Source organism: Vipera berus (genome assembly GCF_964194415.1).
Source record: "Vipera berus genome assembly, chromosome: 4".
NCBI classification, from domain to species: Eukaryota; Metazoa; Chordata; class Lepidosauria; order Squamata; family Viperidae; genus Vipera; species Vipera berus.
This window is the reverse complement of record NC_138206.1, coordinates 116,737,048-116,749,675: the sequence shown is the minus strand read 5'-3', so window position 1 is coordinate 116,749,675 and position 12,628 is coordinate 116,737,048. Positions and strand designations below refer to the sequence as shown.

Below are 12,628 nucleotides of genomic sequence, written 5' to 3'. Positions count from 1 at the left end.
ACTTCCTACCAAGATGGAGACCAAAAAAGAACAGGAAAAACGGTCCCATGTCTTTCTTATTCAGAAATGACAAAGCAGAGAGTCAAAGTCTTATTGGGTTTTTTATATATTAATGTGGTAGCATCGCACATGAGCTTGTTGCTGATTATTTTAACTGCATAAACAGCAACTTGTGAAGGCAGATTCTTTTTTTTTACCTCATTTTTGTAAGGTTTTCTCTCTCCATCAAGGAGACTAAGCTTTTCTTCAGTCTTCTGAAGCTGTGCCTTTGTCTCTTGATGAGCTACAAACTCGTTTTCAAACTGGAACAAAAATGAAAAGGCGCTGTGCATCGTTAAATTTACAAGTGTAAATTGTTCACTGCCCCGAGTATTTTCATGCTGTCATACTTAAGATTTGCATATTATGCAATATGAAGTGGCTCCAGGGAGATATGAAATATCAAACTCATTTTTATTTCAAAACGAGGGAGTGAGATGGATTAGACTCGGCTTGGCTCTTGACAAGTACATTGATTTTCATTTATTTTTTCCCCCTTAAAACTCCATTACTGGTGTCTACGCAGGAGAAACTGTTACATCGGTTCCAGGTTCCTGTGAAGATAGACTCTTGATCCGTGGATATTTTTCAACAAATCAATCCACTGGATTCAAGACTAAGTTCATCTCACCCATAAGTTGTTATTTCAAATGCTGTCCACCACTTCTTTAAATGAAACCAGTTTTATTAGGTCAGAAACTGGCATCTCCTAGTCTTTGCACTATCCAAATTCTTTAGAAGAGAAGAGAATTCTTTGTTGGCCAAGTGTGATTGGACAGACAAGGAATTTGTCCTCGGTGCTTAAGCTCTCAGTGTACATTAAAAAACAACCAAGTGATATTAGGCAACCTGTGGGTTTTATGGTTTTCTCCTTCACTAGAAGACAAATGCAATGTGTGAAAACCTCCAAAATTAGCCACATCGGCCACGTCTTCTTATCCTTAAATTTCAAATGAATCTGGGCAAAGGCTAGCCAACAGCCATAAGTATTCCACAAAGAACACATCTTATGTAGAGATGGTAAACTGCTTGTCCAATTTTAAATTGATCTCTACTCAGTTAAAAGGGTGTACAGTAAGTAGAGACATGTTGCCACAGTTGTTTTTGCCGCTCGTTGGGAAGCTCTCCAAGGCAAGCTGCCAAACCTCCCAACAATGGCCAAAAACGATGGGCCTGTCCATTGTAGGTTTGCTTGATGTAGCCTAACAATTCTAGTAAGAAATCCAATTTCTCTTGCAACAGGTTCTACTGTAGAATAGCAAGTGCCTTTGGCTTTTTCACACCTACTTCATTTTCTGACTGTACATAAATTCAACGTAAATTGGTGCAACGTGGCTGTGAAAAATAGAGAGCTGTAGTTTAGTAATCAAGGAAGGGCCACAGATTCTCATTCCAGGATTTGGGAGAACTAAGAAACTGATCCTTCGTGGGGTGGGGTTTTTTTCCCCCTTAGAGAAATTTCTCGAAAGATTTCCTCCATATTTTTCTTTTCCTCATCCTACCGACGTCCGTTTATTTTGCATCAAAGAAAGTGGAAGACGAAAACAATAAGAAGAGGACGTACAAACACTGTGTAACTGATAAATGCGCACTCCAGGATACAACAATTAAGGATTAGAAAAGCATAATAAAACGGTTCGATCAATCTCTGTTAATTTAGCTGAAAAGCAACTATAGCCTCCAGCTGTGGATCAGAGCTGCAGTAACATTTCACTACCAAACTCCTTTCCAATGGTTATGTTTTAGTAAAGGGGTAGAGGGGAAGAGGCCACCATTTTCGATCACGCAGCTAGGTTTTAAATTAAAGCTAAAATCGCAAATCTTTATTTTTGTTATCTTGTCTCTTGTAAAATGACTTAGTGTTATGACTCAGGGCCAGCCGGTGGGTCCGGCAGCCGGTTCAGATGTATCGGATGACTCAGATGAGGGGGAGGAAGAGGGTGTGGAAGACGAACTGGCTGATGATGGCTTGGAGGCTTCGCAGAGCCCTCAGCCGGGGCCCTCTTCTCAGCTGCGTGAGCCCGATAGTGCGGAGGATGATGACCCACAGCTGGCCCTGTTCAAGGACGCCCGACGCAGGAGGCAGTCGAGCAGGAACAAACAAAGAAAGGCTGTGGGACTCCTCGGGAGGAGGCACAGGGAGACCACGCCCTGAACTCTAAATAAAAGGAGTGTTTGGGGAGGGGCTGGTTGCTGAAAGCAACCCTTCCGCTTGAGGATTCAAGTTCCAGTGTTTTTGTTTCTTGTTCTGTTGTTTTGCTTGTGAATTAAACTTGGCAGACGCTTTGCAACCTCAGACGCTCTCCAGTCTCTACTGCTTGAACAGGGGTTTGCCTTATTACAAGGCCGGTAGTTGGCTGGTTCAGAACACTTTATTTTAGGTCTCAGAGATTACAAGACATTTGGACATTATAATAGGAAGGTCTGAGAATAAAACTTCTCTAAAAATTACCTTTTTCAAGAATTCTGAAGCTTTTCCTTCAAGTTCCTCCATTTTCTTCTGTTCAATACAGATATCTAGCAGAAAATAGCCTATATAAATCTTTTGGATAGCTTTTACTGACTAGCCCATCTCAGAGAACAGTCAATAGCAAGAGTAAAATTTATGTCAATTTGTACCCAACCCTAACATCAAGCAAATCTGTCCAGTAGTGTGTCAAGAAACATGCATATTTATCTCCTAATTATTTAAGTAGAAACAAGGAAAAAAAATTGACAGCTACGCTGCTAGCTTCAAACGGCAATGACTAAACTTTTCATAAAACAGTTTAAAAGATACAATCCAGAATACAATCCAGTTTGAAAGCATTTTCTTCATAGGTATCCGAGATGTTCAGCAATTACATTATTGATTTTGAAAAGATACTCAAGGAACTGCTATTTGTAAGCGTGTCAGGATCACGAAAACATATATTGCAAGTATGCAACTAAACCAATCAGAAAAAAAAGTTTTGTTGCTTATTACCAAGCATGTGTATATGTACATGTATACCCACACGTGCGCACGCACACACACACATAAACTGTATGTATGTATATAACTGGCAAAAACAAATATACATCATTACAGAACACTTCCTGAATTTAATTTCTGGAACCAGTCATTCATCCATCCATTTATCACATTTATACAGCTTCCCATCTGACGTGTGGCATACAATAATAACAGTCTCTGTGAAATCTGTGTAGTAACTCATTTTTTTTAAAAAAAGTGATCTCTCGTATGAGTATAAATATGGAATATGAATACCTACCCAATATGTGGCTGAAATTTACATCCAGCCTTTTTCGATAACTAAAATCTGGGTCCAGACCACTTCGATGTAAGACCACCTGTGAAACGCACTCTTCGATTAACTTGAAATACAAAGGTCTAAAGAAATGATAAGAACAGTTGTGTATTTTAATTTTACGCTTCTGGGCTGATACTGCTTTTAATGCAGCGCAACATATTCACGCTTCAACGTTGACCTGAGCTAGGATTTAAGACTTCTGTCAGTCTCGTCAAGACTGAACCGTGGCTAACATTAGCTGGAGAACTTACACAATAACGAAATATGTCTCGGAAACTGGGACCCGTTCTTAAGCAGGATGGAGGTTTGCAAAAGCCATGATCCATCCTATCTCTTGATAAAGCGTCTACAAAATCTGACAGGCACCTTTCAGTAGGAGACAGGCAGGAAATTTCTCTTATGCCCTATGTCAGGGGTAGGCAACCTTGGCTCTTTTATGACTCGTGGACTTCAACTCCCAGAATTCCTGAGCCAACTATGCTGGCTCAGGAATTCTGGGAGTTGAAGTCCACGAGTCATAAAAGAGCCAAGGTTGCTTACCCCTGCCCTATGTAAAAGGATTATAGAAATGGACATCAGTAGTAGCAGAGCTGCCTCCAATGCAACTCTGTTTTCTTGGGAGGTCCTTAGGCACCTAGCCCAGCCACCGTTCAAAACAGGATGCTGCGTTAGAAAGATTTTTATTTTTTTTCCCTTCCCAAATTTGGCTATTTCAAGATGTATGGATTCCCAATGCTCAGAATTCTGGGAACTGAAGTCCACACCCATCTTAAGGCTGCCCAGTTTTGAAACACAGCGAGATAGACCGTTGGGTTGCTCTTATTAAGGGCTGTGTACGGCAAGATTACACTTTGCAGAAAAACCTTTAATTGTCTGGGGTGGGGGAGTGAAGTTTCGCCACAACAGGCAAAAGCAAGGGGCCAGAGAAGACATCGTGGCCAGTCACTTAATTTCAATAGCTGAACCTTTTGTGCCACGTAGAAAGAAATGTGCGCGAGAGGATTTTGCAACTAACAAACGCTCCACTGGTGGCTCAAAGTTTAAGACCTAATTTTTATATTTCCTACTCTCTTTTGTTTATTCCATGCACCATTTTCTCTCTTTATTTGGTAGGCTTCTTTCTGCTTCTGTTTATTTTTGCCAGGCTAAAAACCTACTGATTTCGAGACTTGCTTCGCAAGCCTTTACCTCACACTTATCCCACAAAGTTAAGTTAGAAGAATTTCAAACGGTTCTTGTATAAAAAAAAAAACACCTCTGTTTCTTTACACATTTCTCCCCACAATATTATGCAACGGATTTGAAGGATCATTCACAAGAAAGATATATTTCAGTTTGGAGGAGATGGATAGATTATATTCAGAATAAATATGGGACTAAAAAGTTCCATTTAGCTTATGAGTAGATTTTAGAGGGATATTGTTATTAATTTTAGTGTTAGTACTTTGTATGTATCTATGTTAAAGGGGAGTTAAAGCACATTATGAATTTGGTTAATTTTATATTATGGATAATCTTTAGTTAGAATATGATTATTATAACTATAACCCTGTATTCAGCTCTGGGAAGTGGGGGGGGGAAGAGGGGTGGTTTGGGGTGGGTGGTTTTTGGGGATGTATTGTAAAATCTTTTTTTTGTAAAACTCTTTAATAAAAAAATATATATTATGCAACTTCTGCCACGCGAGGTTTGATATCGGCTAAATAACTCTGCAGAGAAAGCACTTGAAAAAATAAAAAGGGGGTGGGGAAGGCAAAACAAACCAAGGAAAGAAATATGCAGTCGGTCTTCGGGCACCCCCGAGCATCTGTGTGATAAACACGTTTAACGGAAATGTTTCAAACTCAGCAAGCAGCAACTGGCAATCTCGATCAAGATTTTATACCTCTGAATAGCAAGCTGTTTTTAGACTTTCCCGGCGTTCTTGCTGCTTTATATACCGGTGCATTTAAATAGCCTGCCTTTTCTCTGTGAACTAAAAAGATGACCTAGGCTGGATTCTCTTGCAGTGTTACTCCGTAATGACGATCTTGCAAGGTAATTTGGCGGAATAACTGGCCCGAAGTCCCCCTCGGTAAGGTTTTTTATTATTATTATTATTCAAGAAGGTGGAGTAAAGCTAGATGCCACTAATCAAAGTGCAGAGCTTTACAGCACTCGCCTATTATAACACCTACGCAAAAATGTCAGCGTTTTATTCCAACTACCTACCCGTGTAATTTGCGTAACAACAGCAGAGGCTATTTCCAGAAAATCAGTTTGGTCCCAACACGAAAGTCTCTTTCTCAAAACCATAGCTAAGGTTGTATTAGCCATTAAGCAAACTAACCACAATTATTTATTTGTACCAAACCTAAATTATGAAAAAAAAACAGCTCAGTATCATAACACAGCAAAGCAGCCTTTAAACAGGAAAGTTTTTCCTCGTTATGGTGATTTCATTTTTGAGGCCAAGACCAAAGTTAAATCCAGAGGTCAAATACACCCACATCTTTCTTGTGACTCCACTGAATAAATGTAACAACTGAAGACCTATTTCTACGTTTTGAGGAGCTTACGAGGTTTTTAGGGACATGTCAGCTCTTAAAGAATCAGAAATTTTCACGCAAATTAGGTTGGCCTTCTTGACCTGCCACCTCTGACTTGACAGATGTTGCATACTTCTAAGTTCAGATTTATTTGAAGGCCTTCTATGAAACTAAGAGACTGTGATAAAAAAATGTGCAACAGGTTGCAAAACACTTGATACTTCGTAACCAATGTCCAGATAGGAGCTTCAGCAACTTTTCATACCGTACGATTGTTTTTCTTACCGTATAAAATTATCATTTCGTATCAGCAAGAGGTGTTGCAGTATAGAAAGGAAGCAGTTTTCCGCACTCGTGTCCTTAACGCTATTCCACACTAAATTAAAAACATCATTTGCATCAGTAATCAAATTAAGGATAAAATATTTCAAGTGGATTGTACATTGCAGACTAGTTATTCTTTCTGAGATGAATTTATATATATTTATATATATATATTTGTAGAAGTTATGCAACATTTTAAAATTTAAGTTGGCGAGGAAAAATGATTTATGTTTTGGACACAAAATGAGTCATCTGCCACAAACTGATTTTGTTCCAGAACTTCTTGGAACAACATAGCACTTCTTACAGTACATCCACGATCCTCTCCTTTTAACTCTTACAACACGAGAATCGCTAAATTTTAGTTTGACAGTGTCGACAGAGTCAACTAAGAATCAACAAACAGTATCACTGTTTGGATGCTGGCTACCAAGACCGGTTTAATTCAGAGTTCTCCAATCTTTTGGATGAGTGGCCTGGTGGGAGGAGGGGCAGGCGCCTTACGCGCACATGCACAAACATGAATCTGGCCACAAGTGCACGCACACGGACAAACAGGCCATGAGCATGGACACCACGCAAAAGGGGCTGCGAGCATGCGATTTCTGAGGGTTGTGGCAGCGCTACCGCCAGGCTCACGGTGAGGCTACCACCGGCGCAAGGATCACACCACCACCCTGCATGAGACTTCTGCCACGGCCCACAGCGATGCCACCGTCGGCATGAAGATCTCGCCGCCAGCTGCCTGCCTCTTGCGGCAATGTGGTGGCAATGTCACCCACTGTGTGTGGCGTGCCGTCGCCCACCTGCCGCTCGCCATGCTCCGCCCCCCCATGCGAGGTTCATGGCAATGCTCCCGGCCACACAACACTCATGTAATGGTGGCATGGGGGGGGGGGTTTGAGCATGTGCACTGCCAAGCTATTCACGTGACCCGGTGGCCAAGAGGCCACGGGCCTGTAGCGGGCCGCAGCCTGTAGGCTGGAGACCTCTGGTTTAACTGATTACAAATTTCCATTTTTTTAAAAAAAGGATATTCAAATTCTGATCTGATATCATCCAAACGGTGAGAAAATTCAATCATATCTTCTTCTTTGTGTTCACTGAACACTTTCAGCTGGATATCCAAAGCTTCATTCCTCATGCATCTCAGCAGCTGCAGTGGGAAAGCACCAACAGTAGTGTAATTAATAACTGCATGTTAAAGTGAGTTATTTTGAACAAAATGCATGTATCCAAAGCTAACCATTTTGGGGAAATTTATGCTATTCAAATATGTACTTTGTGAAACAATTTTTAGAGGAGGCAGTTTGTTCTGTCTTAATTTTTAAAAAAAAAAAGTCCATGAGGCATTTCACACTTCTTCTCACTGCAATTTTCTAATTTAAATATTAATTCACACATACACATACTTACCGGCAGACGCTCTTTTAATCCACAACGCATAAATTCATTCCGAATGTGGAGTCTGAAGTCCAATTCGTCAGGAGTTGTAACCAGAGCATTGATGAACTGCATACAAGCTATCTACAAAATGCAAAAAAAACCCCTCTTTAATCTGCAGGACTTACCTGGCCTTCATTGATTTGCTGCACTAGCATTAAGACTTATATACTACTACATAATGCTCTGTAGCCCTCTCTAAGCGATTTCGAAGTGATAATTGAACATACTCAAATTTTTATCTTATGAATTTAACTGATGTTAGGTTGTTACAAATGCTGGATAAATATAATTTCCAGCGCGTTCTTCTTTACTTAAAACAAAATAAAGTATTCAGTTGCAATATGAAATTACAGTTAAAAAAACTTTATGGGTTAAAATTGGAGTATTGGGCCATTGTATTTCTTTTAGGTAATCAGGAGGAATTAAGTCTTTCTAGGTCACCACAAAAAAGCATCGCTTACTTGCAGATGGACTGAATTCTCCTCAAGACCGTTCAGAATGGGGCCAAATCGGTCAATACCTCTGTCTTCTGCTGCTGTAGTCAAGGCTTTCAAAATTTTTTCCAGGCTGTGGAAGGAAGGAAAGAAGGAAGGAAGGAAGGAAGGAAGGAAGGAAGGAAGGAAGGAAGGAAGGAAGGAAGGAAGGAAGGAAGGAAGGAAGAAGGAAGGAAGGAAGAGAGAAAGAAGGAAGGAAGGAAGGAAGAAGGAAAAGAGAAAGAAGGAAGGAAGGAAGGAAAAGAGAAGGAAGGAAGGAAGGAAGGAAGGAAGGAAGGAAGGAAGGAAGGAAGGAAGGAAAAGAGAAAGAAGGAAGGAAGGAAGGAAAAGAGAAGGAAGGAAGGAAGGAAGGAAGGAAGGAAGGAAGGAAGGAAGGAAAAGAGAAAGAAGGAAGGAAGGAAGGAAAGAGAAGGAAGGAAGGAAGGAAGGAAGGAAGGAAGGAAGGAAGGAAGGAAGGAAGGAAGGAAGGAAAAGAGAAAGAAGGAAGGAAGGAAGGAAGGAAGGAAGGAAGGAAGGAAGGAAGGAAGGAAGGAAGGAAGGATTATTAAACTAAACAGATCTGCATACTTCAGTCTCACATCTTAAATACCTTTATTTCAAGGGACTTGAAACAAAACACCAAGCAATATTTCCCAGAAAACCCCAATTACCAACCATTCACAGCGGAGTTCACATTCTACACAGGCTATACATCCTGCAAGAAAATTCCCACCACGGAACAGTTGTGCTGGAAAATCCTGACTGGATCACAAAGCAAAGCATCTGCCAAAAAAACACGATTTCTACTTTGACACCAACCTTCTGGAGGCCTGGACAACCCCAACTAAAAGTATGTAGGGTTATTGATGGGCCCTTGGAGTTCGTCATGCAACATATCCAGCTGTGTTTAAGACAGATAGTCCTCAACGTACCACCGCTCATTTAGTGCCCACTCAACGTTGCAACAACATTGAAGAAAGGGACTTGTGCCCATTTTTCACACTTAACGACTGAGGTCCTGTGATCAAAATTCGGACACTTGGCCCAAGTGGTTCGTATTTGTGACGGTTGCGGTGCGCTGGGTCATATCATCACCTTTTGCAATCTTCCGACGAGCAGAATCAATGGGGAAAGCCAGATTCACTTAACTGCGTTACTAATTTAAAAACTGCAGTGATTCCCTTTAACAACTGGGGCAAGAAACTGGGGCAACGTTACTGTTCAGGTTACCGACCGATGATCCCGACGAAGTAAGCAGAGCTGAGACATTCCAATCTCTGATGCAAAACTTTATTGAGCTCAGCATATCCGCACAGATGAATGGAAAACTAGCTCTGGCATCTAAATCAGTATCTTAAAGCTTAGAACAGTGATGGTGAACCTTTTAGAGACCGAGTGCCCAAACTGCAACCCAAAACCCACTTATGTTATCGTTGGGTGCCGGGTGGGCATGGCCCATTGGGTGGGTGTGACTCATTGGGTGGACGTGGCTGTGGTGGTAACAGCAGACTGGGTGGGACTAAAAAGTTCAATCGATCAATTCCAACTTTGCGAGATCCTTTTTTTCCCCCAAGAAATTGATTGAACCTTTTTTTTTTCACACAGCGGCGGAGGCCTGAAGTGAAAAGGTTTTATAAAACCCAGTTGAAGGCCTAGGGCTGGGGCGATGGCACGTGTGCCCACAGAGAGGGCTCTGCGTGCTACCTGTGGCACGCATGCCATAGGTTCGCCCCCACGGGCTTAGAATCTCCCTTCCTCCCCCATTAGTGCAGATCCCATTGTCCAATAAGGTGTCCAAAAATGGTTATGAGAGAATGTTTCAGTTCTCAGGAAATAAGTTCTTGGATGACCTTGATTCTCACGGCTCGGAAGCCCGATGTCTGAAGCCTGCATTCCATTCTTCCCTCCCCTCCCCCCCCCCAAGTCTGTAGGCAAGCTAAGAAGAAAAATGGACGCCGCTACGTAAACATTCTTCGTAGCCGGACAGTTGCACTTACATGTTTTCATCACCGATAATGCATATGGCAGAGAGAAGTTTAACTGCGTCCGTCATCATGTTGATTTGTTTGGGATCAATTGTTTTAGCCAGTAGTGAAAAACTCCTTTCTTCGCTCATTATTCTCTCCAAACCGTACTAAAGGGTCAAGGGGTAAAAATTAACAGGAGGCGGAAGGTGATTGTTAACAAGATGCATACTGTATATGCAGGCTGTTGCATTTTCAGATACCCTTCCAGAAAAATCTCTGAAATTCTACAAAATTGGGAAGAGTTTCAAAGGCGCTTCCACAAAAAAACCAGCAATGTCAACTATGTCTATGGAGATTCTCAGTCATCCAGGTCACAGCTATCCCAAAGGTGCTTTTTCACGAGGCAACTTGGCCTTTTCATGAGCTGAAGAAGCTTCTTGGATGAGGAGCAAAATGTCTTCAAAGAAAAACAAGAAAGTCCAGTTGCCTCGTGGGGGGAAAAAAAGCACCCTTGGGACAATTTGTTAGCCGTATCACAAGTTGAGGCTGACTTAAATACTTTTCCTTTTATTTAGTCAGTTTTCCTCCTTGTCCTCTCACTTGGATGTATACTGTTGATCCTTGAGCCATAAATAGAGAGACTCCATTTTGAAGCAACACGCAAGGGAACACAAAATTTAAACCGGTGCCTTGCCGAGATGACCCTCAGAATATTATCCCAATCAATGTCTATGTCGAGTGACAGTCAGCATTCAGGAATATTTTCCCAGGGGAAAAAAAGAAAGGGATTAAAAAGCAAATTCTTCCACGTTTTAACAATTTGCCAATATTACACATTCATCAAGCATCGTTTCATTATCATTATTTTGCAATCAGAACCAGGTGAACTAATCTCCTTCTGTCAATTCCTAAACAACCGCTAAGATTTAATACGTCACAACCTGCCCATTTCACATCGGGTCTGGCCTTGTTTTCATATGCCTCAACAGCTGTCTCTACCAGCACATGGAGCTATCCTTTCAGAAACACCATGTTTACATAGCATTTGGGGAACTTCAAGGAAGAATGCTGAAATGACACGGCTGGAAAAAAAACCTGCTTTATCTTCTATTGCTCTTAAACCCGGCATAAATCCTATTATGGGAATAACGAGATCTCACAGATACAGAATCTGACTGGGATTTGAATATCTATCTATCTATCTATCTATCTATCTATCTATCTATCTATCTATCTATCTATCTATCTATCTCTATCTACCTACATAGATAGATAAAGATATATACATATACATGTACATATATAGATAGGTAGGTATTGATATAGATAGATAGAAATAGACATAAACAGATATACATATGCAGATATACATATATAGATATATACATAGATAGGTATAGAGATAGAGATAGAGATAGACATAGACGGATATAGATATATATAAGGTAAAGGTAAAGGTTCCCCCACACATGCGTGCTAGTCGTTTCCGACTCTAGGGGCCGGTGCTCATCTCCGTTTCAAAACCGAAGAGCCAGCGCTTGTCAGAGGACGACTCCATGGTCATGTGGCCAGCATGACTAGATGCCAAAGGCACACGGAACGCTGTTCCCTTCCCACTGTAGTAGTCCCTATTTTTCTACTTGCATTTTTACGTGCTTTTGAACTGCTAGGTTGGCAGAAGCTGGGATGAGTAACAGGCGCTCACTCTGTTACACGGCACTCGGGATTCGACCCGCCAAACTGCCGACCATCTGATCGACAAGCTCAGCGTCCTAACATATACATATATAGACAGACAGACAGACAGACAGGAGGGTGGAGAGACAGAGATAGATATAGATTGATAGATAGATATGCCCTCCTGCACCATTGACAGATTGGGTTCTCAAAGTAGAATAAATTTGAGCCGAAAAATCGCAAACCAAATATAACAGGGGTCTTCAAACTTGGCAGTTTTAAGACTTGTGGACTTCAACTCCCAGAATTCTTCAGCCAGCTGAGGAACCATTTCGTTAAAGGTCAGATGCACAAGAACAATACCGCTGGTAGGCAGAAGAAAGAAATGGTTTCTACTACCTTTTCTGCCCTCTCCTAAGAGGTAACCTTCCCGAAATCTTAATTCTTCCCATGACTAGCAAATCTCTCAGCTATGAAGCTGGCCCAAGAAGCTGTAAAGTTTTATGCCTATCTCACAAACGTCACTGAGTTTACCTACAGGTAGCCCTGGACTTACCACAATTGAGCCCAAAATATCTTTTGCTAAGCGAGACGGTTGTGATGTGAGCTCTCCCCCCGCCACACACACTTTATGACCTTTCTTGCCATAGTTGTTAAGGGAATCACTGCAGTTGTTAAGTTAGTAACACAGTTGTTAAAAGTGCCCCGGGCTTCCTCACTTGACTGTCGGAACGATAGCAAAAAGAGATCACATGAGCCTGTTCACCTATCCATGAAGATGCTGCAATGGTGCTAAGGGTGAAAAACGGTCATAAGTCACCCCAAAGGTACTTTTCCAGGAGGCAACTGGACTTCCTTGTTGTTGTTTTTCTTTGAAGGCA

General features: G+C 41.4%; 1 protein-coding gene across 1 annotated transcript in view; it reads right to left on the bottom strand.

Moving 5' to 3' along the window:
• The window catches only part of DIAPH3 (diaphanous related formin 3), a gene marked incomplete at its 5' end in the record, with an annotated part of 111,965 nt that overhangs the window by 34,191 nt on the left and 65,146 nt on the right, over positions 1-12,628 (bottom strand). Inside the window, 8 exons of the mRNA XM_081326410.1 lie at positions 198-302; positions 2,492-2,556; positions 3,294-3,412; positions 6,146-6,262; positions 7,222-7,340; positions 7,601-7,711; positions 8,092-8,197; positions 10,101-10,237. Coding sequence (XP_081182536.1) covers positions 198-302; positions 2,492-2,556; positions 3,294-3,412; positions 6,146-6,262; positions 7,222-7,340; positions 7,601-7,711; positions 8,092-8,197; positions 10,101-10,237 — 879 coding nt within the window. The remainder of the gene's footprint in view (positions 1-197; positions 303-2,491; positions 2,557-3,293; positions 3,413-6,145; positions 6,263-7,221; positions 7,341-7,600; positions 7,712-8,091; positions 8,198-10,100; positions 10,238-12,628) is intronic.